The sequence below is a fragment of the Dipodomys spectabilis genome, unplaced genomic scaffold (assembly GCF_019054845.1).
Source record: "Dipodomys spectabilis isolate Male_0828 unplaced genomic scaffold, ASM1905484v1 ptg000067l, whole genome shotgun sequence".
Taxonomy (NCBI): domain Eukaryota; kingdom Metazoa; phylum Chordata; class Mammalia; order Rodentia; family Heteromyidae; genus Dipodomys; species Dipodomys spectabilis.
The window spans coordinates 1,793,339-1,818,815 of record NW_024870744.1 but is presented as its reverse complement, the minus strand read 5'-3'; the positions used below and the strand labels follow the sequence as shown (position 1 = coordinate 1,818,815).

General features: G+C 51.2%; 1 protein-coding gene across 1 annotated transcript in view; it reads left to right on the top strand.

The window, feature by feature from the left end:
- Positions 1–522: 522 nt before the first annotated feature.
- Positions 523–25,477, top strand: part of Niban2 (niban apoptosis regulator 2) — a 55,955-nt gene continuing 31,000 nt past the window's right edge. Inside the window, exon 1 of the mRNA XM_042681149.1 lies at positions 523–753. Within this exon, the coding sequence (XP_042537083.1) occupies positions 699–753 (55 nt within the window). The 5' untranslated portion in view covers positions 523–698. The remainder of the gene's footprint in view (positions 754–25,477) is intronic.

The window sequence follows — 25,477 nt, the reverse complement described above, 5'->3', positions numbered from 1 at the left end:
TTGCAGACACTCCTCCCCCTACGCCTTTAGCTATTGTGCAAGAACTGCCGGCACACCTTCTGGGCAGGTCGGATCAAAGCCCAGAAACTTCCTGAGTGCGGGTGGCGGCGGCCCTGGGGGCTGGGGGGGGGGGGTAGGGGCAGGGGCAGGGGCCGGGGGAGGCAGGGGCGCGGCACTGAAGCCCAATGCTGGCATTTGGCGGAGGCTATCTTTCCAGGCCTCTACATCTTCAGCACGAGGAGGGAGGGGAAACATCCAGCCCTAGAGCCCCCGATCTTTCAGATGTCCCCCACCGGACCGTTCTTCACTTTGGTTCGGGTCCAGGGCGCGTCTCTCTGGGTCTCCCTTTTTCCCCTAGACGGTCTCTTTGTCTGGGTCTCCCGCAGGTCCCGACGTCCCCGGCCCGCGAGCCCCGCCCTGCGGCCGCGAGGAAGGGGCGTGGCCCAAGCCCGAAGAGGGCGGGGCCTGAGCCGGGGGCGGGGCGGGGTGCGGCTGCTGGGCCTGGGCTGGCGGGCGCAGGAGGCTGGGGCGGCCGGCGCGAGGTACACGGCTGGGGCCGGAGCTGAGCAGGAGAGGAGGCCGCGGCCAGGGGCGGCGGAGCAGCAGGAGCCGGGCGGGCCGGGCTCCATGGCGCCAGCAGCGTCGGTCTGAGCAGCGCGGGTAGCGGCGGGCGGATCGGGCCGCGGCTCCTCCTCGTCATGGGGGACGTGCTGTCCACTCACCTGGACGACGCTCGGCGCCAGCACATCGCAGGTGAGGACGGCGTCGCGCAGCGCCCGCCGGGGGCTCCGCCGAGAGCCCCGGCCACGCCCCCGTGGGCCCGGGGTCCTCGGCGTCCCCTCAGCCAGGCGGGCGGGAGCTGCTGAGGACCGTGGTCTTGAGTCCGGGCGCCCCCTTCCTGCCCCCTTCTGAGCTGCCCCTTTCCCTCCCTGAGAAGACTCGGGACCCCCTTCTTTCCTACCGGAACCCTCTCGGATCGATTCCCGGACCTTTTACCCAAGTCCAGTGTCGGAGGGGTCACAGCCCGCACCCCCCCCCCCATCCTGCCCAGCCGCGTTCCAAGGCGCCCTCCACCCTCCCTGCAATCTGACCCACACAGCCAGCGCTCCCTGACCTCCCCCCCTTGCTGTCCGTCCCCGCCCTGGCCCCAGCCCCCTCCCCCGTCCACGTGGCCGAAACTGAAGGGCTGGGAACTGGCCCTGGGTAGTGAGGCTGGGGATTCTTGGGGTTCACTGGAGTGGGCGGGGTGTCATTCCTCTGGCTCAGACTCAGCAAGGCTCTCTTGCTAGCCGCAGAAGCCAGGGGGCTGGTCAAGGCCAGAGCCCCCCCACTCTCTGCTAGTCCCCAGTTTCCCAAGTACCTTCCTTTCGTCAGCCCTCCTCTCCATCTGTCACTACTAGGGAGCTTGCCCCTAGACTCCTGGGGAAGTCTAGGGCTGAGCAGGGTCCTGGGGTCCTTCAGGAGGATAGGAGAATGTTGTTCTAGCTGATCTGCACTGGTAGGACAGGCAAGGCAGGGCAGGGCAGGGCAGGGCAGGGCTCTGGGCTGAATCCTAGCAGCTGCTCAGCTGTGTGTTCTTGGACAAGTCTTTTAAAGTCCTTGATTTTCTCCTCATTGAAATGGAGTCAGTGATACCCTCTTATGGATGGGTGTGATAGAGTGATACCCTCTTATGGATGGGTGTGATAGAGTGGGAGCTGGTCTGGTGGGTTGCAAGACAGATATAAAGAGGAGATCGTTTCTATTGGCTTTATTTACCTTGCTTCCTTCCAAGCCCAGATTTTGTGACTCCCTTATGCTTATTCTTGCCCTGTAAAGGTTTTATCACTGTTCCCATGTTCCTTTGATAACAAGAACCCCTTGAGAGTACAGACCAGGTGTCCCCTAAACTCTGTCCTCCAGGGTCCCACCATGGGTGGGCACAAGCAGGTACCAGGGAGGTCCTGCCTAGGGCTGTGGTTTTCAGTTGGTGGCCTGAACTCACCCTTGTGCTAGGTCTGAGGCTAGATTCAGGGGTTGGAGTGATACAGAAACGAATCAGACCCTATGTAGTCTCTGACCAGCTGCATTAAGACTGGAAGGCCTTCTTGTAGGACTAAGCCTGGACTCTGGGAGGAAGGGCTGGGCGGTGCCTTCCTGTCCCCTCCCTGTTGGTGGCAACCTCCTGGGGCTCTGTAACAGTCCCTCCATTCATAGCCTCCTGTTGGGGGCCCCTCACAGTCCTGGGTGGAGTGGGCCAGTCCTTCGGTGGGTTTTTTCCTCTTCCCATACCCAGCCCTGCCTCTCCCACCTTCTTAACTCTTGGTCTGAAAACTGCCACCCCTACCTCCCTGGCCACTTACAGGGGTGGAGACTGAGCCCTTGAAGTTGAAGTGTTCTCCGTTGGGTTTGTTGTGTGGATACCAGGCTGGCAAGAAGAGGGTTGAACCCACACCTAGTCTGCCTAGCCTGCTAGCCTCTCTTCCCAACACTTTGCTGCTATTAATAACCCTCTTCAGATGCCTCAGATTCCAGGGAGGCTCACCTGAGGGGGCCCTTAAGCACTAGGGTGGGAGGCTGTAAGGAAGGGAGCCTGAAGCCCTCTCCTGCTCTTTTCCCAAGGAAGTAAGCTGCTTTAGGACTCTGTTGGAGGGGACTCGGGGTATGCCTTTGCCTCTCCAGCCACCCATAAACCCCTGGCACTTCCATGGCAGACATTAAAATTCCAGAGCCTTCCCTACCTTTGGTGGCTCTGTAGAAGTACAGCTTTGGGAAACACCCCTTTCCCCACAGGGCCCTGAGCTCGCAGGTCTGGTAGGGTGCTGCTGCTTGGCCGGCAGTTTAGTGTAGCCCTTCCTAAGCAGGTGAGCAGGTGAATGCCAGCCTGCAAGTCCTGGCAAAGGTCAGGTGTGCTTCTAGCCAGCGTGTTGTTTTGCTGTCCTGGCCCCTTTCATCCTGAGATTTCAAAGCCTCCAGCAAGCAGGGGCTTGTTCCACACCAGCGGCCGGTGCAGCTGGTAGCAGATGCTTCATGAGGGAAAGAGGAAGCCTAGGACTAGGATCCCAAGGCCTGTGTGACAGCCACTTAACTCTTCTGGGTCTCAGTTTCCCTGTGAGCCCAAGGAGGAGGGAGAGGGGTCTTATATCCTAGCAGCTGATATCTCTTCCATCTCTGAGTAGCTAACACTTTGCCTAATATCCCACTATCTCCACTAATCTACAGACCTCACATGCCCATGGCCCCCACAGGGTGTAAGTTGCTGTGACTATAAGCCACCATCTCTAACAGTTTCTTTTTATCTTTCCCTTCCTTCCCTTCCTTCCTTCCTTCCTTCCTTTTTTCCCTACCTCCCTCCTTCTTTCCCTTCCATCTCCTTCCCCTTCCTCCCTTTTTTTTTTGGCGGGGGGGAGGGTGCTGGTCCTGGGACTTAGGGCCTAGATGCTGCCCCTGATGACCCTGAGCTTTTTTGCACAGGCTGTCACTGTCATTTGAGCCATAGCTCCACTTTAGGCTTTTCGGTAGTTAATAGGAGATAAGAGGCTCACAGATTTTCCTGAGCTAGCTTTGAACTGTGATCCCCAGATTTCAGCCTCTTGTGTGTAGCTAGGATCATAGGCGGGAGCCACTGGCGCCTGGCTTTCTTTTTCCTTTAGCACAGGGAATTGTTTTCTTAACTTTATTCTTTTTATTTTTTTGATTTGGGGAGGGGAGAGTAGCAGAGAATAACCCAGAGTCTCACACATTCTAGGTAAAGTGTTTTAGCTGTAGTTCTAGAGCTGTGCCCCATCCTAGTCCCTTTGTTTTGTGTGTGTGTGTGTGTGTGTGTGTGTGTGTGTGTGTAATAGTAGTAGTATAGTAGTAGTAGTAGCAGTAATAGCAGCTGGGATTACAGCTGTGACACAGGCACCCAACTGTATTTTTTTGTTTTTGAAGGAAGGTCTAACTTAATCCAGGGCTAGCCTTGAACTCAGATTCTCAAGCATTTTACTCTAGGAAGCTGGGATTACAGACATAAACCATTACTCAGGGTACCTTGTTCTTATTTGTAAAATGGGAATTTTAACTGTAAACTGGTAGCTACTGACGTAATGTGGCTTAGGTGCTCAGTCCAATGCTTGGCAAACAATTACTATTGTTAGGAGATTGTCCTTGAGTTTCTTTAATTGTGTTCTCTGCAGCTGCCTAGTGACTAGTGTTTGGAGGGGCAATGACCTTGGTGATTTCTCCAAGGTTTGTCCAGTCCCAAGAGTCAAGTTGGCTGGTTCCCTGGATTTGGGAATCCCGCTGGGTTTTCAGAAGTCTTGATTACCTCGTTCCTTCTTCTGCCTTGGCAACCATGTGAAATGATGTGGGCTATCTGGATCCAATCCAGAGTACAGTGATGGGGGGAGAATGGAAGGAACTAGGACTTGGACAGGTGGCTGGGTTGGGCCAGCCTGTCCCTTCCTTCCTTGTGATCCTGGGGACTGGACTAGGAGGAAAGAGTGTGTCTGGGCCTTTATTTGGGTTCTGAGCCCTTTGAGGGATTCTATACAAATGATGTGAACCACAAACCAGATGCTAGAGGGGTGGGGGGGAGTGCTCTGCTGATGGCAAGAAAGCTGCATTGGCAGGGTGGGGAAGTCCCCTGATCTGTAGGACTACCTCAGTTATTACACTTGCCCCCCACCTCCCACATACCATTCGCCCCCACATACTGCTGTAAGGTGTGCTGCATGAGGGACCTGGCTGCCTTCCCAACACCTGTGCTTCTCTGTGCTCCGCCCTCCTGTGGGGCTCACCTTTCCCATGGCTAGGTGCATGTGTGTGCATGCACGCGTGCACGCACATGCGTGCACGCACATGCACCAGTACTGGTGTTAGGAAATTGGAGGAGAAAGGAAAAATAGACTGGACTTGATTCTCAGCAGGCTAAGACTGTTTATTGAAGAGCAATGTGGGTCACTTCCCATGGATATGGAGGTTGTGCAAAGAGGTGTGGTTGGAGTTGGGTTTTTATGGGGTCTGAGCAAGGAGGCAGAGGTTAATGAAAAAGCCATTAGGTCTAGGGAGGTGGGGGCTTTCAGATGGGCCCAGAACAGAAAGTTTACAGCCAGGCTTAGGTGGATTGCTCTGCTGGTGTCAAGCAGTCTGCACATATCTGGTGGCTTGCCTGATGTCTGTATGTACCTGGGAAAATAGAGTGGGAGCCAATCCTACATATCCAGTCTTTGTATACGTAAAACAATTGGGCCAAGAGGGGAGAGGCAAGTCCTTCAACTGGAGCTTGAACTCAGATCTCTCATTCTTATTTGGCTTTTTTCCCCTCAAGGCTGATGCTCTACTACTTGAGCCATAATTTGAGATAGGAGTCTCATGATTTTCCCATATGGGCTGGCTTTCAACCATAATCCTGAGATCTTGGCCTCCACTGAGTAACTAGAATTACAAGTGTGAGCCACTGGCATCCAGCTTTTTTTTTTTTTTTTTGTGCTGCCCTGGGGCTTGAACTCAGGGGTGTGGGCTCTGTCCCTGAGCTCTTTTGAGCAAGGCTGGCACTCTACCAATTGAGCTACAGTTCTACTTCTAGCTTTTTTGGGTGGTTACTTGGTGATAAGAGTCTCATAGACCCTCAGATCTCAGTCTTCTGAGTAGCTGGGATTACAGGTGTGAGCTCCCTGCCTGGTGGCTTTTAGTGGTTGTGCAACCATCACCACACTCAATCTGGGGATATTTTTACCCCCTGGAATAAACTCTGTAGTCTGCACTAGACATTTTTGTTTCTCCCCAGTCTTTCCAACTCTGGGCAACCTTTGTCTAACAGCTGAAGTAAGGCATGCACAGACAATTTAAGAGGGCTGATGAAAAAGGCTTCCCCTCTCTGGCTTTCTGAAAGAAACCATTTGTTTGGCTTGTCACTCTTTTCCAAGTATACCTGTCTCAGTATACACACTCACACTCACAGAGCTTTGTTTACACATACACATCCTATTTTATGTTTCGGGGCTTGATGTTTTTCCTTGGGTAAATTGTAGGCTTTTCCTGGGCAAAACACAATAGCTTGAGCTTGCTCCTTTCATTGCTGCTTGCCTGCTGTGACCGGAGCAATTTATTTACTCTGGCCCCTAGGGATGGGCATTTGGGGGTGTTTGTAGAGTTTTGCTAGTTTGTGATGTCACCTGAGCCTCTTTTTTTGGTATCTTGCTCAAGGGGTCAGTGTCAGAGAGGCCTCAAAGTGGAACTAACTGTTTTTCTTTTCTTTTTGACTATTTTTTTTTTTTGTTGTTGGTTTTGGGGCCTGAACTCTGGGCCTGGGCGCTGTCCCGCAGCTCTTCAGCTCAAGGCAAGTGCTCTACTACTTGAGCCACAGCACCACTTCTGGCTTTTTCTGCTCATGTAGTGCTGAGGAATTGAACCCAGGGCCTCATGCATGGAAGGCAAGCACTCTACTACTGAGCCACCTTCCCAGCCCTCTTCTTGACTTTTTTTTTTTTGGGGGGGGGTCTGGTCGTGGGGCCTGAACTCTGGGCCTAGGCGCTGTCCCTCAGCTCTTCAGCTCAAGGCTAGCGCTCTACCACTTGAGCCACAGCGCCACTTCCGGCTTTGTTCTTTTTGCTTATGTGGTGCTGAGGAAGCGAACCCAGGGCCTCAGGCATGCAAGGCAAGCGCTCTACCACTGAGCCACCTTCCCAGCCCTCTTTTTGACTTTTTAACATAGGGTCTCACTATGTACTTCAGGCTGGTCTTGAACAAGATCTTGCCTCAGCCTCGGGAGTGTTAGGATTTGTGAACTGATTTAAGGAAAAATACAAAAACAAAACCACAAAAAAACCCTCACGTGCGGCATTCTGAATGTAGTTGCAGGTGGATGGAATGAAGGTTGGGGCACTCTATTTTCTGCTACTCCCTCATTCCACTGTGAGGTTTACTGATGGTTGTCCTGGGCTTTGCAGAGAGAGGGAGGCTGCCCTCCCCCCTCCCCTTCCCAAGCAGTGCCCAGGCTACTGACCTTAGCTGAGGTCTGGGTCAGCCCCTGCGGGTGAAGTGTCTGGGGATTGTGCTTTCTCTTGTGTTGGGCCTTACATAAGTGCTTTTGTTGGCTTTGGCTCTGACCCCCATCCCCCAGTCCCCTCTTCCCTTCCTCTCCCACTGCCATGGCCTGAGCTCTGGCCTTCTGAGACTGTGGGACCTCCTGCCTTACCCTCCAGGCCTTCCCACACATACTGCCAAAAGAGACCTTTCTAATTCTAAACTGGGCCTCAGCCTGCCCCCCTTCCCCTACGCCCCCCATGCTTTAGGAATGAAGCAGAAAGACAAGAAGAGGAATCCCTCACCTACCACCTTGCCTCTTCACTCTTGCTTTTGAAGAAGCTCCTCCTGGGTTAATTGTCAGAGGCTCTGGGAATATGACTCAAGTTTGTGTCTGGCGTCTTTTACTAAGTGATTTGTAATAAACATTTCTCCCAGGTCAGGTAAAACCGCCCCAAAAACATTCCCAAAGGCTACATCTTCTTCCATCTTGAGGAGAGACAAGTGTTTTCTTTAGTCGTTTCCTGAATACTGGACATTGGGGTGCTTCTTCCAGGTTGGTTTTGGGGGCACACTGAGTCACCATGTTTGTTTTCGATTCGGGTTGGCGTCCCTGCTGAAGACACTCATCTTGGAGCCCTACTTTCCCCCTACCCTGCTTCCACCTGCTTCCACAACTGTGGGCGTGGCATAGTATCGATCTGGGTGTGAAGCAACTGCCTTCAGCTGGTCCCTGGCCTCGGCTTTGTGTTTCTCCAGCCTGCAGTGACTGAAGCCAGTCCATTTCCTGTGTGAGGGCTGTGTGTGATGGAGCCCAGAGGGGAGTTGCCAGCTTCTGAATGCTAAAATTAGTTTTTCCTTTTCTTTTTTTCCTTTGGCACTGGAGTTTGAACTCAGATCCTTACACTTGCTCCACGGGCACACTATTGCTCAGCCATATACCCAGTTGTTTCTGCTTTTTATGATGGGAGGGGGGGGGTGTCTCACTTTTTTTCCCCCAAGGCTGACCTTTTACCTCTAACCTCCTACCTCCACCTCCCTTGTAGCTGGGATTACAGATGTACACTGGCACACCTTATTTGCGATAGAGCCTTGTTAACTTTTTGCCATGTTGACGTTAAATTGAAATCCCCGCATCCCCTTCTGCCTTCAGTGTAGCTGGGATTACAGGTGTGAGCCACCATGCTTGGTCAAGATGACCTATTCTTTTTTTTGGGGGGGGGAGGGAGGTCCAGTCGTGGGGCCTGAACATTGGGCCAGGGCGCTGTCCCTCAGCTCTTCAGCTCAAGGCTAGCACTCTACCACTTGAGCCACAGTGCCACTTCCGGCTTTTTTTTTTTTTCTGCTTATGTGGTGCTGAGCAATCAAACCCAGGGCCTCAGGCATGCAAGGCAAGCGCTCTACCACTGAGCCACCTTCCCAGCTCAGGAACTGTAAGACTCTTAACTAGTAAAACCAGTCCCTGGACTGGGAAGGTGGCTCAGTGGTAGAGCGCTTGCCTTGCATGCCTGAGGCCCTGGGTTCGAGTCCTCAGCACCACATAAGCAGAAAAAAGCCAGAAGTGGCACTATGGCTCAAGTGGTAGAGCGCTCGCCTTGAGCTGAAGAGCTGAGGGACAGTGCCCAGGCCCAGAGTTCAGGCCCCACAACTGACAGAAATCAATCAATCAGTCAATCAGTCTAACTCTCCCAGTGACTGTGTAGCTCCTGGTGTCCAAAGAGGAGCATTCAGGGGCCTGGGATGGGAGAGTAGGAGGAGGAGCCTACTGGGAACAGAGCACCAAGTGTCAGAGGCTCCAGTAGGTTGCACAAATATATTTACCCATCATTACTCAGTCTGAGGCTCACAGCCTCTTTTGACCAGTCTCATTCTCCTCCCATTCGCCCCCCTCCTCCTCCGCAGGCAGAACTCGTGACTCACTTCACCCTGGTCTCCTCCAAGAGGCATCATCCTGCGGTTGCAGAAATTCCTGAGCTGCCTTTTCCTCCTCACCACCCCCCTCTCGCCACCTCCCTGCTCAGGAAGAAGGGTTTTTCTGAAGCTAGGCTGGGCAGTTTTAGGAAAGGGGAAAGGGGAGAGCCAAGGCCTGGGTTAGAGCCCTTGGGGGGCTGGGAACAAAGTCACCTCCTCAACTGGAGGAGTCTCAGGGACTGAGTCACGGGAGGCTGCATCTCTGATCTCAGAGATGGGGAAACTGGAAGAACAGGAAGTGCTCGCCTGTGAGGGTGCTTGTCCTGCACTTGGGACGGCTTCCATTTGGGAGATCTGCTACCTCTGGCCCACAGAGTTAGAGGGTGCCACATTAGATGGTAAGTTTGAAGCAGGGAGCTGAGAGGTTCTGGGGCAAGGCTGTGCAGCCAGGTAGCTTGGGCCCAAGTCATGGCTCTGCCTCTAGACTGACAGGTGTTTTGTGCAGGGGGGTCTTATCTGAGCTCGGTTCTCTGTAAATGATGATGACAGTCATATCTCAGAATATGATGATGAAGTATGACAGCTTCTACATGGTATAGTGCAGGGTAGGTGGCTGTTCAGAGTACAACGCATGACAGTCCTATGGTTGTTACTTTATCGGGCAAATTTGTCACCCAGGGAAATGTGCCAGGTCTGTCCTGCATCCTCAGGCACAACCAGCACCCTTCCAAAGAGGGAATGCCTCCGGTTTGAGATGCACCTGCCTCAGGCCCTGGACTCCTGGGGTTTTCAGCCTGTACCTGCTGGGTACAGCTGGGAGATCATCCACTCAGCACCTGTCATTACACAGAACGCAGGGTAAATGGCCTCATCCAGTGTTGCACTTATGAGTCCCAAGCTCGTCCTGTTGACCATTTACTGTGTGACTCTGGACCAGTGGCTGTGACTCTCTGTGGCTTTTCTCACCTGAGACTTCAGGATAGCATGTCTGATACAGTGTCTCTGACCCATTTCCCAGGGGTCTAGAGTTGTACACCTGTGGGACACAGTCACCTCCCCCCCATCCCCCTTTCTCTCTTGCGCCAGTCCTCAGGCTTGAACTCAGGGCTTGGGTGCTGTCCCTAAGCTTTTGTTTTCCTCAAGACTAGTATTCTACCACTTGAGCTACCACTCCACTTACAGGTTTTGGGATGGTTAATTAGAGATAACAGTCTTATGGACTTTCCTGCCTGGTCTGGCTTTATTCAAACTTCAATCCTCAGATCTCAGTCTCCTGAATAACTAGGATTAAAGGCATGAGGTACTAGCTTCTGGCAGCCATTTTCCTTTTATTTATTCAGTCAGTACTCAAGGAGTCCTTATAGTCCCATGGTAGATTGCCTCTCATACACGAGGCCCTAGGTTGATTTCTAGCATGGCGGGGAACAAGTTATGGATTCCTTTCTGTGTGGTAGGCCCTGTGCAGTGGCATTCACATATATAGTTTCTGTATCTGTGTCCTGTCTCTGCCTGTGTGATGCTGTATGGCTGGCTGTGCCTATTCAGGGTAAGGGGTATTCTGAAAAGGCAAGGTTGATGAGTGTGGGTGGTATGCAGGGAGCCATAGGACCTGGCCTTGGAGAAGAGGGAACTTGTCCTGGAAGAGCATTTCCAGGCAGGCGTGACGCAGTGAAGGTGGTCAGCCATGCGTGAGAGTGGCTGAAGGGGAGCCAGCTGGCCAGAGGCGGGGCCTAGTCCAGGTGGTCTGCTAGTGTATATGGGGGAAAGAAGTTGCCAGAGCTTGGTGAGGGTGATGTCATGCAGCACTCTTGGCTCTGCAGGGTTGACAGAGCTTTTATAGGGTTGATGGAGGCTGGGCTTTGGACATCCTGTGACCTCTGTGTCCACTTCTTTCATAATTAGACCCTTGCTCCCTTCCCATTTAGCCCTCAGTTCTGAGAATCTTCTTCCCTTCAAGAGGCAGAGGAGAAGGAGAGCTGGAATCTGAGGGCTGGTTTTGAGATCCTGGTTCAGCTGTCCTGTTATTCAGTTGTTTCTTGTCCTTTCTCAGGCCTCAGTCTCCTCATCTGTAAAGTAGGCGCTGCAGTGGCCAGTCCTGCTGGGGTGTGTGGGAGTGATGGATTAATGTAGCTAGAGCTCTTTGTTGTTTTTGTTTGTTTGCTTTTGTTTTGCTGGGCCCTGGGGCTTGAACTCAGGGCCCGAGCACTGTCCCTGAGCCTCTTTATGCTCAAGGGTAGTGCTCTACCACTTGAGCCACAGTGCCATTTCTGGCTTTTTCTCGGTAGTTTTTTGGAGATAAGAGTCTCAGGGACTTTCTTGCATGGCCTGACTTTGAACCACGATCCTCAGATTTTAGCTCTTGAGTAGTAGGATTATAGGCTAAGCCACTGGTGCCTGGCTGAGCGCTTTGGGCTTTGTTTGTGTTTGTTTTTGGTTTTTGTCAGGTGTGGGGCTTGAACTTTGGCCCTCAGCTCTTCAGCTCAAGGCTAGCGCTCTACCACTTGAGCCACAGTGCCACTCTGGTTTTCTGGTGGTTTTTTTGTTGGAGGGAGATAAAAAAAAGCCAGGTACCCGGGCTGGCTTTGAACCGTGATCCTCAGATCTCAGTCTCCTGAGTAGCTTGATTACAGACAGGTGTGAACCACTGGTGCCCACAAGCTCTTTGGTTTCAAGGAAACATGGGCTCTCAATATTTTGGCTGCTAAAAGAAAATATAGCCAGGTACTAACGGCTCAGGTCTGTAATCCTAAGTACCAGCAGCTCACGTCTGTAATCCTAGCTATTTAGGAGGCTGAGATTTGAGGACTATGGTTTCAAGCCATTTAGGTAGGAAAGTCTATGAGACTCTTATCTCCAATTAACTACAGAATTGCTGGAAGTAGAGTTGTGGTTCAAGTGGTAGTGCTAGATTTGAGCAAAAAAGCTCAGGGACAGGACCTATACCCTGAGTTCAAGCTCTAGGACCAGTTTACAGGTATGCGCACGTGTGCACATACACATGTGCGTGTGCACACACACACACACATACACACACAAAGACATGGGCCAAGGTGTTGTGCACAGGGTCCACATATGCACTCCAGTGGCACCTGGGTAGAAGAGGGGTAGAAGAAGAGTGAAAATTTTTTTTTTTTTTTTTGGGTCAGGTCATGGGGCCTGAACTCTGGGCCTGGGCGCTGTCTGTCAGCTCTTCAACTCAAGGCTAGCGCTCTACCACTTGAGCCACAGCACCACTTCTGGCTTTTTTCTTTTTGTTTATGTGGTGCTGAGGATTCAAACCCAGGGCCTCATGCATGCAAAGCAAGCACTCTACCACTGAGCCACCTTCCCAGCCCTAAAATCAACTTTTTTTTTTTTTTTTGGGTCCAGTCATGGGGCCTGAACTCTGGGCCTGGGCGCTGTCCCTCAGCTCTTCAGCTCAAGGCTAGCACTCTACCACTTGAATCACAGCACCACTTCCGGCTTTTTTCTTTTTTTGCTTATGTGGTGCTGAGGAATCGAACCCAGGGCCTCAGGCATGCAAGGCAAGCGCTCTACCACTGAGCCACCTTCCCAGCACATCAACTTTTTTTAACTGTATTTTTTTTCGACTTTTCTTTTTTGGTACTGGGGATCGAACCCAGGACGTTGCACTTGTTAGGTAAGCGCTTTGCCACTGAGCTACATCCCAGCCCAAGAAGAGTGAATTGTGACTAGCAAAGTGTACACCACACTTTTCCACCCACCTGCCAGGAGCCCTAAATGGGGGTACAGACTGAGGTACACAACCTGGTGTGGTTGTCAGGTGATTTTTGTTAAGTCCTTCCCCCTCTTTGTCTCCATCTGTGGCCTTCTTTCCTTGCCTGTTTGTGCAGTGGACAGGAGGTCAGTCTCTAATGCCCTTCACTCTGACTTCTTGCCCATGGGCCTTGAGCTGTGTTGAAGACACAGAGCAGATATTTATCACACAAGGCTATTTTGCTGTTGAAAGATGAGTTTGCTCTGAATGCTGTTTCTTGCTCTGCCTGAACTGGGCTCTTGGGATGAAGCTGTGACATGAATTAAGATTTCATGGGTCATGCCAGCCTAGAAATTTCCATCAAGCGGGTGTGCAGTGGTTTGGGTTATGGAGAGGGTGAAATTGTTTGTTTTTCAAAGTGCATGTTGGCATTCCGACACTACTCAAGAGGTTTGTATTTTGCTTCGATGGGGTAGCATTAGACTTTCACCAGGGAAAGCTACATGGCCTTGGGCATTCATAATGTGGGAACAGTATTCCCTGCCTCTAGGGTGCTTGAGGATTCTGAGAGGCACCCTGCACATTTGCTGGGCTGGGCTGGGTGCTTGAGCAAGATGCTGGCCTCCTAGCTGAGTTCTTGGTACTGTGGGGGAAGCCACCCCAGCTTTCCAAGGATTTTAAGGATGGTTTAGATGTCCACAGCTGGGGTGAACTGACAGTTGCACTTCTGTTTGGCTTTTGTTGTTTTGTTTTTTGATGGTAGTGTTCTGGAAGAGAAGAGGAGAAAAGGGAACAGAGCTTTGGAGAGTCCTAGCTCTGCTGGTCTTGGGAATTCATTCTCCCTCAATGCAGGTTTGCTTGGGCTATTTGCTCAGACTTTTTTTTCTCTTTCTTTCTTCCTTCCTTTCTTTCTTTCTTTCTTTCTTTCTTTCTTTCTTTCTTTCTTTCTTTCTTTCTTTCTTTCTCTCTCTCTCTTCCTTCCTTCCTTCCTTCCTTCCTTCCTTCCTTCCTTCCTTCCTTCCTCCCTTCCTTCTTTCCTTCCTTCCCTCCCTTTCTCCTTTCTTTTTTGTGTGTGCTGGTCCTGGGGCTTGAGCTCAGGGTGTGAATACAGTTCCTGAGCTTTTGTGCTTAAGGTTAGTATCCTATCACTTGAGCCACAGCTCCACTTCCGGCTTTTTGATATTTAATTGGAGATAGGAGTTCCATGGACTTTCCTGCCTGGGCTGGCTTTGAACCATGATCCTCAGATCTCAGCCTCCTGAGTAGCCAGGATTATAGGAGTGAGACATCAGTGCCTAGAAGCTGTTTTTCTTTCTCTGACCTAGGTCCCAGACTCTTTCTCCTTCCTGCCAAAAAGTTCCTTCTGAAGCCATCTACTCAATCCCTCCCTGCACCTCCATTTCATTACTGTGAGTAAACTGAGGTTCTGAAAAAGGAAAGGAGGTAACCCAGGTCATTAGGGCTGCAGAATCCAGAGGTCCTAGTAGCAACATGAAGCTATTTCCTCTCTGCCTCTCTCCCCTCACAGTGGACAGGCCCAGGGAAGGGGTGATTGGGCTGGGCAGCACTGGAGAGGGTATAATTTTGAAAACTGAGTAAATAAACAAGCCCTTGGTGAGAGAGGCAGGCCTGTATGGGCCTCATAGATAGGCCTGTGTCTGAGGCGGAGACAGCCCAGGCCTGTCCACTTGTAGACAGTGAGGTGCTATGTTCCATTAAAAACTGCCAAAGCCACACTCCCCTCCCATTCCCACTCCCATGTTTAGGCTTGCCAGGAAAAGAGAGAAAAGGGAGGGACAAGCCTTCCTTGGGTTGTGGAGAGTAGGGCCAGATCCCCTAGGGATGACTACTAGGACAGCCCTCCAGGCTCAGTTCAGGACTGTCATTGCTTACTGTGTGACTTTAGACAAGGGGCATCTCTTCTCTGGGCCTCAGTTTCTCCATCTCTAAAGTGAGGGTGGGCCTTGTCATGGAGGCAAATGTAGAAGATGCTGGGAGTCACATAGTTGAATATAGCAGGCCCTTTTTTCTCACCCTGACCAAGGCCTGCTGGGATCTCAGACTCTCATTCCTTTTTGGCCTGGGTGGTGGTTGTGGTGGGGGGGCTCTTCAGTGTAGAGGAGATGTTTTCGTGCCAGACGCTCTTGATCCTGGGAAACCAAACCTCCAATCCAGGCTAGGACTGTAGCAGGCTGTGAGGCTCAGCTTTCCTGTTTTCCTGTTGAGATTCTGTGGGAATCTGAGATGGGCTGCCCTAGGGCTTCTGCCTGCAGGCTGGCGGATGGGCAGCTTGTGCCTGGCCTGCCCCTCTCTACCCCATCTCCCCAGGGCCCAGCAGACTTCCTGTGCAATTAGGGGCTGAGCCCCTCCTTCCTTCCCCTCATCCTGTATTCCTCTGGATGGGAGGAAGGGAGGTCACCTTACCCCAAACCTGCTTAGACCTGTGTGGTGACTTCTGCCTCCGCTGTAGACATCAGTTTCCCCCATAGGGCGCTGGAGGGAGTTAGCTAGTGAGTGACTTTATTGGTCACTGAGTCACCTTCAGGCCTTTCTAGGTTCTCCTGTGCCTTTAGGTGGGTGTTCTAGACCATTGGAGGCCTTACATAGCTCATTCACGTGGCTCTGTGGCCAGAAGCACTCTAGGCCTAATTTTCATCCCTGTAGCACCTGAGGGCTGGTTCCCCAGGGAATCCTCTGAGGCAGACTGGGGGCATTGAAGGCAATAACTTGAACTACTGGCCTTGGGCCAGGTGCCCCTAGGCCAGTAACTGTAACTCCCTGGGCCTTGATTTCATTAACTATAAAATTGGAAGATGATGATACTTTCACTGGGTTATGAATTACTTATGTGTGCGGGGTACATAAAATGTTCAGTAATAGGCAGCTATTAGGCACGCTTATTAGTGTGAAGTGTCCTAATGCAGTGAATGAATAGGTACTATTGCAAAATCCTATGCTCTTGCCTTCTGGAATTCTAGATGAAGGCCCTGGTGGGGGCAGATGTGGGGAGGTGCGGACTGCACATAGAGGGGGCAGAGCAGGAGGGCTCAAACTTCCCACTGCCCTTCATGAAAGAATGGCCACAGGCACACAGCACAAGCTTCCTTCTTCCTCTTGTGGATTCCTCTCCTGTGACTCACTGCCTTGAGCCCTTTGTTCTTCCTGAGGGTGAGGATGGGTGGAGGGTTGACAGGCAGGCTTCCCTCAGGGTTCCTGGCCTTCTCTGTTCCTGGCCTTCTCTGTCTCTGCCTGAGTCCATGATGTGACATGCAGGGATGGAGCCCTCAACCCTGATCCTGGCATCCCACGAACTCACTCACTGCGTGTCAGGCACAGGGGTACACCGATGGCTGCCAAATCTGGTTGCCCAGGCCCAGCCTGTGCAGAGTTTCTGAGACACATTCAACAGATAGTTACACTGGTCCTTATCTGTGACCAGAGGACCAAGAGCTTTGAGGTGACTTTCCTTCCTCAAGCGGCCACTTGTGTCTCATGGGATCCTCCCAGCAATACCTGTCATTTCCTTCTATGTCACAGATTAGGTGGCCTACGGGCCCCCTGAGTGAGTGGCAGTTGGCTCAGATCTGGGACAGGTCCTTGGTGCCTTTGTTCCTTGTTGCCCATCTAGAGGGGTGGTATAATATACGGGTCCTGCTACTGCACCATGCAGGGCTGGGTGGGGCGGGGGTTGGCATCTGAGGTTAGCATTGAGATTGCCTAACTGCAGTGCCAGGGTGGGATTGCAGTCTTAAAATCCTTCCTTTGTGTATTTATAGGCAGGAGAGTGAGGGTATGGAAGCTGTTTTGGCTGAGGAAGCTGTTATGGCCGATACCTTGGGTCTTCTTAAAGGCTAGGCAGGAAATGATGGCTTGAGGGGGATGTCCTTCCTGCCTGCCTCCCCCTCCTCTCAGTAGCCAAGGCCAGAGCAAGCCACTTAGTAAAGGGAAGCATCTACAATGTATCAATAGGTATTGTTCAGTGGAATAATATGTAGCTAATAAAAGGACAGGTATAGTTTTGGATGTTTGAAAGTATTTGTCTATATGCATAGAAAAACATGTGGGCCAGGTATGGTAGTGCACATTTGTAATCCTACTACTTGAGAGGCTAAAGCCCACTGGAGGCCTGATATAGGTGGGGACAGCCAGGTGTGAACAGCCCATCAGCTCTCCAGCTAGAATGTGGTTCCAAACTCTGTGGGGATGGGCACCAGATGCGAGGTACCTGGCACTGAACTTGGGTGCCTGAAGGTATCGCTGAAGCAAGGGCCTTTCCTTCCTGCCAGAGCTGGGTATTGAACCCAGGCCCTCATGCATACTAGGCAAATTCTTTACTACTGTGCAACAACCTCAGTCCTGTGGTGCCCAGCATTCTTTTCTTCCTGTTCTCATTGTGACCGCAGCTCTCTGTCCCTCTGCTTTCCCATCAGTAAAGTGGGGATGGTTATAAGCACTTCCAAGAGAGAGTATTTGAGCTTTATGAAGGATAGCACACCTGGCACAGAGGATACTCAAGAAACGTTCCCCCCTTGGAGTCAGGTTCCCATTTGTCTGGACTCAAGTGACAGCATGGCATTAGATCAGGTCGATTGCCATGGCTCCTACCTGCCCGCATCCACAAAGGTCAGGTTCTCACAGGCCTGACCTCCCAACTTGGAGCTTCTCCAGAATTTCCCTTTTCTTCCTCTCCCTCTCCCTCTCCCTTTCCCTCTCCCTCTCCCTCTCCCTCTCCCTCCTTACCCTCCTCCTCCTCCTCCTTTGGTGTTGGTACTGGGGCTTGAACTCAGTGCCTTGCTCAAGGCTAATGCATTGTCATTTGAACCACAGCTCTACTTTCAGCTTTTTTTTGTCCATCATGGGGCCTGAACTCTGGGCCTGGGCGCTGTCCCTCAGCTCTTCAGCTCAAGGCTAGTGCTCTACCACTGAGCCACAGCACCACTTCCAACTTTTTCTGTTTATGTGGTACTGAGGAGTCAAACCCAGGGCCTCATGCATGTGAGGCAAGCATTGTATCAGTGAACCACCTTCCCAGCCCCCACTTCCAGCTTTTTAATAGTTAATTGGAGATAAGAGTCTTACGGACCTTTTTACCTTGTCTGGCTTTAAACTTGAATCCTTAGAACTCAGCCTCCTGAGTAGCCAGCATTATAGGCATGAGCCACTGGTGCCAGGAAGGAATCTACATTTTAACTTGCTCAGCCAAACCCCTACTGGTGAACAGTTGGATTTTTCCATTTTTCCATTGTAGCGAGAGTGATGTTGGACAACTTCAATCATTCCCATTAGATAAATCCATTGATCGCACCATCCTTTGAGTACATGCTCACTGCCAGGCTGTGTTCTGGGACTAGGGGTGCCATGGTCTTTCTTCATTTTCCTGAGGACCTAGAATGGACCACAGTGGCCCTTGGCCCACACTAACTCCAACCTGGAGCCCCTGAGGAGCCCCAAGGTGGAGCCTAAAGGATGAAGGAGGAGGGGAGAATGATGGGTAGAAGGCAGCTCTGCAGAGGCCCAGAGGCAGCACAGGTATTGAGAGAAGGAAACTTTCCCAGAAGCTGGTGCATGCATCCTGCTTGGCCTCAGGCACTACACTTGCTGGTTGTTTTCCAAGGTGCCACCATCTGGGTCCCTGTGAGGGGCAGGGCTCCCTTCTCTTGGATACAGAAGCTCAGCCCCCAGTGGGGGAGGTTGCTGCTTGGACAGGACCTGGCCTCTCAGGTTTCCCAGGCTCTCTGCAGGTGCTGGATCATTTGACAGGATCTTAGCAGGAGTTGGAGGCTGGGGATCTGTGTTTAGGTGATGGCCTTAGATGATGTGATGGGGTGGTGACCTTTTCTACTGCTGATATGTGACCTGGATAGCTCCAGCCCGTGCCCTGTGCATGAGAGCCTGCCTGTTGGGCAGCCATGGGAAGTTGGAGAAAAATGGGTTATCGCCTTGTTGTAATCTCATAGTCAGAGTACAAACAGCTCTGTGCTCGGACACACACACACACACACACACACACACACACACACACACACACACACACACACACACACACACACACACACACACACACACACACACACACACACACACACACACACACACACACACACACACACACACACACACACACACACACACACACACACACACACACACACACACACACACACACACACACACACACACACACACACCCCTATAGGACATGATCAGAGCCCCTGCTTTCATGGGGGAAATGAACAGGGAATCAAGTTGTGCTTGTGATGAACAGAGGCTTTTAGTCTGAAGAGGAGGGGCAGCTGACAGGAAGCTATAATTCCTTTTCTCACAAGTGGAGCTCAAGATCAACTTGACCAAGGCTGAATGGTGGTCCCCTGGGGTCTGCCACTGTATTGAGAAAGCCCTTTGTTGATGTGTCAGTTGGAAGGTGTTAGGGCTGAAGCAGTCTTACTGTTTAAGCTTTCCATCTTCTGTATTTGTGATACTAGGAATCAAACTCTAGGTCTCACGCATGCTGTTTAAGTATTGTACCATCAAGCTATGTACCAAGCCCTTTTAAAACCTTATTTTGAGACAGAATTTCTAAAAGTTATCCATACTAACCTCAAACTTGTGATCCTCCTATTTCAGCCTCCTATTAGTTAGGTTTATAAAGTGTGTGGTGCAGTACCTGGCTTCCATCTTCTTGGTGTAGGTGTCTCCTTGCCATGGGTCCCTAACATTGTAGATTGGGTTTCTTGCTGGTCGAGTGCAGGAAAGCCACAAATGGGTTTTCATCTCTCTTTTTCCCCCTGTCTTTTCCTCCCTGGCTTTGAGAAGATAGGATCCTTCCCTGGGCCTCCCTTGCCAGTGTCAGGATCCTGGGAAACTTCAGAGAGCTCCATGTATGCATGTGTGTGTAGAGTGTGGTATGTAATATGTGTGGTGTAAGTATGTATATGTGTATGTGGTGGGTATGGTGTGTGTGGTGTGTGTGTATGGTATATGTGGTATATGTATATATATATATGTGTATAAATATGGTGTGTGTGTAAATGTGTGTGTGTGTGTGTGCGTGGAACAGGGAAGGCTCTGATTCTTCAGCAGCTTGGGAAGACTGCTGTCCGGGAGTTGGTGAAAGGATATTGGCATTAGGAGACACTGGCTACTGCAATGTGCCGGCCTTTCCTGCTGGATCTGGGCTGCAGTAACTGGCACTTACTCCTATTAGCACAACACTGGCATTTATTGTGTTCTTAATGTCGGACAGGCAGGATGCCAAGCGTTCCTTCACATGTAATCTTATTTGGTCCACACCAGAACTCTTTGAGGCTGGTACTCTGTGTGTGTGTGGGGGGGGGGGGCGACTATAGCCTGGCTGTCCTTGTCCTCAATATCCTCCTGCCTCAGCCTCCCAGCACTGGGTTTATAGGCACACACCACCATGCCTGTCTGAGGTGAATACTATTTTTATATGCATTTTATAGCTTAAAAGCTAGATTTGTCTGGTTCCTGTGTGTGTACATGCACGCGTGTGCATGTGTGTGTACAGGTATTGGGGTTTAACTCAGGGCCTCACGCTCGGTAGGCAGACACTCTACCACCAAACCACACCTCCAGTCTGTGTGCATACCGCAGTTGTGGGGCAGGGAGCGCTCTGCTTTGTGGGGTCACAGTCCCATACTGGTCCTCCAAGAGGGTTAAATCTCACTGGGATCCTGTCTGTCTTCTGTGGCCACCTGAGAACAAGCTGCAGCTTGGCCAGCGTACGATGGCAGCTGTGCTTCCCAGGGAATTTATCCAACACAATTCAGTGGTTTCAGCTTAAGAGCCAAGTGTACCCTCCTTAGGGTTTGTAGCCTCAGCTCTTTACAGCTCGGTCACATAGTATTCAAGCCTGAAGCTTATTGTTGAAGCCTTGGAAGTATTTTCTTTTTTATGTTTTGAGACATGATCTTATGTTACCTAGGCTGGACTTGAACTCTTGGACTCGAAGGGATCCTTCTGTCTCAGCTTCCTGAATACCTGGGAATATAGATGTGCACCACTGCACTGGACTAGAAGTATTTCCATGAAGAAAGAGAGGGCTGGGTGTGGGGGTTAATGCCTATAATACCAGCTATTACCGTGGGGAGGGGCAGAGGTAGGAGGATGGCAGTTTGAGGCCAGTCTGGGCAAAGTTAGCCTAAGACTCTACCTGAAAAAAACAAAAAACAAAAAATAAAAGCATGTGTGGGAAGCAGAAGGTTGCTGCCTGGGACTGTGCGTGAGTTGGTGACAGTGCTTAACAAAGAGTCATAGCCATTGACTTCCCAGCTGGTGCCATCTCTGGGGATGGTGAAGCAGAATCTCTGCCATAGCCCAGAGAGAGAGCGGGGAAGTCCCCCACCCCTTGGTGAGGGCTGCTGACTGTGGTCTGCTGTGTGTTTGCTTTCAGAAGTCCTGCTGAGGTTTCTCGTCCACTTCCTCTTTCTGATTAAATCCATCTCTGAAGCACCAGGCCCCAAGATTGGACCCCCTCCCCCTCGTACCACTGTCCCATCCCTTGACTGCTCTATGGATGGATTGGGTTCACTGTTATTTGGTGGCCTTTTGCTGGTTCCCATTTTGTGGCATATAATATATCACAGAAAACTGCCCTTAGCACCTGTGACATCCTGCTGCCTGCTCTGGCCAGAAAGGCTGGGAGAGGTGGAAGAAGTTCTTCCAGAAGAAGTTGGTTCTTTTCCTCTAATTCTGTGACATCTGGACAAGGTGGGGACTGCTGGCTGTCCATGTTACAGCAGAGGAACTGAGATTCAGGATTGTCAAGTCATGAGTATGTGCCCAGAGTCCTACAGTTGAGAGGGGTGGGGTTAGTATTTGAACTGAGATCTAAGTTTGGAACCAGGACACTCATCTGTTGGTGGATGCACTGTCACAGGAGGTGTGATAGATGTTTATGGAATACATCAGTTTGCTCTTTCTTTCTTCCTTCCTTCCTTCCTTCCTTCCTTCCTTCCTTCCTTCCTTCCTTCCTTCCTTCCTTCCTTCCTTCCTTTCTTTTTTGTTGGTCATTTGGGGCATAAACTCAGGGCCTATGTGCTGTCCCTGAGCTCTTTTTGCTCAAGGCTAGCATTCTATCACTTGAGCCACAGCTCCATTTCTGGCTTTTTTGGTAGTTTAGTGGAGATAAGAGTCTCATAGACGGGCTGGGAATGTGACTTAGTGGTAGAGTGCTTGCCCAGCATGCCTGGAGCCCTGGGTTCGATTCCTCAGTACCACATAAACAGAAAAAGCCAAAAGTGGTGTTGTGGCTCAAGAGGTAGAGTACTGGCCTTGAGCAAAAGAAGCTTAGGGACAGTGCCCAGGCCTTGAGTTCAAGCCCCAGGGCTGGCAAAAAAAAAAAAGAGTCTCATAGACTTTCTTGCCCAGGCTGGCAAGACTGAGATCCTTAGATCCTTAGATCTTAGTCTTCTGAATAGCTAGGATTATGGGTATAAGCCACCGGTGCCTGGCTTAGATTACCTTTCTTGTGTGTGAATCTTTGCTCGCATTTCCTGGGTGTTCTGCAGGACGTGTTCACCCTTCGCAGCTTCCTCTTTCACCTGTCTAAGTGCTCTTCTTTCTGGATGTAGGCTGAGTTATACATCTTCTTCTGGGCTGTGACCTCTCCTACTTGCCTATTGTAATTTTTGGAGGGGACAGTACTGGGGTTTGAACTCAGAGTCTTGTGCTTGCTAAGTTCTCTACTATTTGAGCCACTCCACTGTCCCTTTTTGCACTGGCTATTTTTGAGCTAGGGTCTTACTTTATGCCTAGGCTGGCCTGTAGTCCTCCTATTTGTGCTTCCTTGTTTGCTGAATGACAGGTGAATGTCATCATACCCCACCACTGGGTGAGATGGAGTCTCATGAAATTCTCCCTACCCCTGCTGCCTCTATCTTGCTCCCTCAATCTCCATTTCCCAGGATTTCAGGCTTGAGCCACTGTGCCCAGACCATAGTAGTTTTCTGTTGGCAGTCTGTCTCCTCATTAGATGTATTGTCCCCTCCATGGCAGAGTCTGGGGTTTCCTTGCTCTCTTGAGTACCCAATGTCCATTGTTACTGAGCGAATGAATGAGAATATAGGAAATCTTTTCTGGCTAGCATGATTGGTAAAGCCTCCAAGAGCTTTTACCTGACTTTGGCTTTACCACCAGCTGCCATTTTGGTCCATCCTGAGCTGGCAAATGAAGTGTATGGGTTGTGAGCTGGGTCCTACCCTCTGCCCCGCCTCTCAGTGGCAGTTACCTGGCTAATGGGGAGGAACTAAATGGTGATGTTGGCATTCAGACTGGCCATGGCAGTGTCCTGGGTGATGGGATGGGTTGGCAAGTTCTGCCTGGGCATCTCAAGGTCCAACTCCATACCTGGGAAGTGAGTGGTGGGCAACCATACAAGTACACAACAGGGATCAAGACTGGTGGTGGGCTCCTGCCATTGTATGTGTGCACATTGTGCACAGTGAAATGCCCTGGGCCCTGACTTCCTCCTTGGTGCTGTGGACTAACAGGGAGTGGAATTTGGATCCTCCTGGTGGCCAAGGCAAAATAGGCAAGTGGCCTCAGATTCAGAAGACATGAGCTCCAATAAGCATTGTGAGGATGGTAAGAAAGGAATGGAGCCCAGGGAATGTTCACAGGGGAAGTCACCATAAGGTGTTAGCTCAGTGATTAGCGCTTTCCTAGCATGTGGGAAACCCTGGGTTCCATTTTAGTATTAGTATCACAGAGCAAAAGAAAACAGGCAGTCAAGCAAACAACAACAACACAGGAGCAGGTATAGGTGTCGTGTGCACAAAATTCTTGCCATAGACCAGCCACTTCTCCTGCAACAACAGTGTGATTATCCCCAATGCAGAGGAGAAAGCTGAGGCCAGAGAGGGGAGGCCCCTGGACACAGAGCCAAGTGGGTTCTGAGTCTGTCTGGCTCCAGGCTGGGGTTGATCAGGAAGGGGGGGGGGGGGCGGTGCAGCATGAGCAGTGGTTAGGCCTCCGGCCACATCTTGTAGCTTAGCAGGTCTCCTGGCTGTCGTTGACCCTTTCTTCATGGTTCCACTGGCCTCAGGTATGGCCTTGGCCATGGCAGAGATTGTAGTGGGACAGCAGCCCTAGGAGTGCCCACCTCCAAGACATTCAGCCAAGTGCTCCCTGGAGCCATGCCAGTGTTGTGGCAGGCCCTGGGTAGGTGTGGACAGGCCTGTCCTGCTCTGGGTGGGGGTTATTGCTGGGCGCCTTGTGACTCCTCTGTCCTTCCCAAATTGCAGGGATGTCTGTGTCCTGGGCTCCCAGATCAAGCTGCCAGCTGGAGGCTGTGGGCACGGGGCTGCTGCCAGCTGGGAGGGTTGGGAGGGAATGAGAGGGCCTTTGTTTTCTCCTGTTTGTTCCCAGATGGAAATCGACTTCTCCTACTGAGGTCTGAGGTGGAAAGGGCAGCCTGGGTGGGTGGGTCTTCGCTTGCCACTTTTGGGGACATTTCCCCGGGCCTCCACCTCAGCTGCCCTCTTACTCCTCAGGCTCTCGTGTCCCACACTCACCTCCCCTTCCCCAGCAGCCCTGGTGTTGGTGAGCCCTGGTTAAATATTTGCTAGCTAAAGAGTTTTCAAGGCAGCTTTGTGAGTGAAGTCTGGGCTGACTCCTGCAGCCTTGCCCTAAATCTGCCTTCAGGATAAGGAAGCGCAGCCAGCCCTGGACCCCAGTCTCTCCTTTCCTAGGCTTACTGTGTCCTCCCCAGTGGCCATTTTAGCATGTGGAACTGAATGGGCTTCCACTGGGGGATTTGGGTTCTTTACCTGTTTATGGATCACACACCTGGGCCAGGCTGGGTGTTGGGGAGCTCAGCTCTGAGATGGGCCCAGGCTGCAATCCTGGAGGCTGGGGAGGAGGCCGTGCTTCAGCCTGTGGAGGGGAGAGAGTTGGCCAGGTGGAGGTAAGAGACTAAGTGGGAGGCCTTAAAGCAGTTTTCTTTCTCTGAGCACAAATGTACCAGACTCCAGCCTCCTGCCTCAAACATGGGACCGCGGGACTCTGGCTGCCGTTTCTCCTCAACTTCCAAGTTCAGTTTCCTTATCCCTCCCAAGAACAGCGGGCATTCAGCAGGCCTTTCACAGACTCAGGGACCTGGGCCAAAGGTTAAGATAATTACTGCTTGCTCTATGGTCCACTTATACTGGGGCTTGAACTCAGGGCCTCAAGCTCTGGCTCTGCTGTTTTGCTCACAGCTAGTGCTCTACCACTTGAGCCACACCTCCAGTTCAGCTTTTTTTTTTTTGCTGGCTAATTGCAGATGAAATCTTTCAAACTTTTCTTTGCCTGGGATAGCTTTGAACCATGATGCTCTCTAAGTTTTAGCCTCCTAAGTAGCTAGGAGTATAGGTGTAAGCCTCTGTGCTGGCTTGGCCTTATTGTTAACAGCAAATGCCAGCCTCACCTGAGGTTCCCCAGCCTCAGAAAGGGGGAAGAGGACTATGACATCACACTCATTTTATAGAAATGGAGGCTCAGTTTCTTGCTTTACACTTTACTCCAGAACTTACTGTGCAGAACAGCCAACTCATGCTTCTGAGCTTAATCTCCTCTGATGCAGTTGGGCGAGAACCGCTTGTTCTTTCCTGTGTGATGCTGGGAGAGTCACTGTTCCTTTTGGAGCCTCAGATTCCTCCTCCATACAATGGGTTTTACAATGTGTTCCAGTGGGGGTAAGCGAAACCATGTTGACAGAAATGGTTAACATACATAGGAGCTGCCTCAGTGCTGGCTTGGGGCTGTGACATGCATTAGCTCATGCAGCGATTATTATAATTATATGCAAATGGAGGTTGAAAAGCTTTGGGATGTGGCGATGGCATGAGAGTTGGGCCTTGTGAA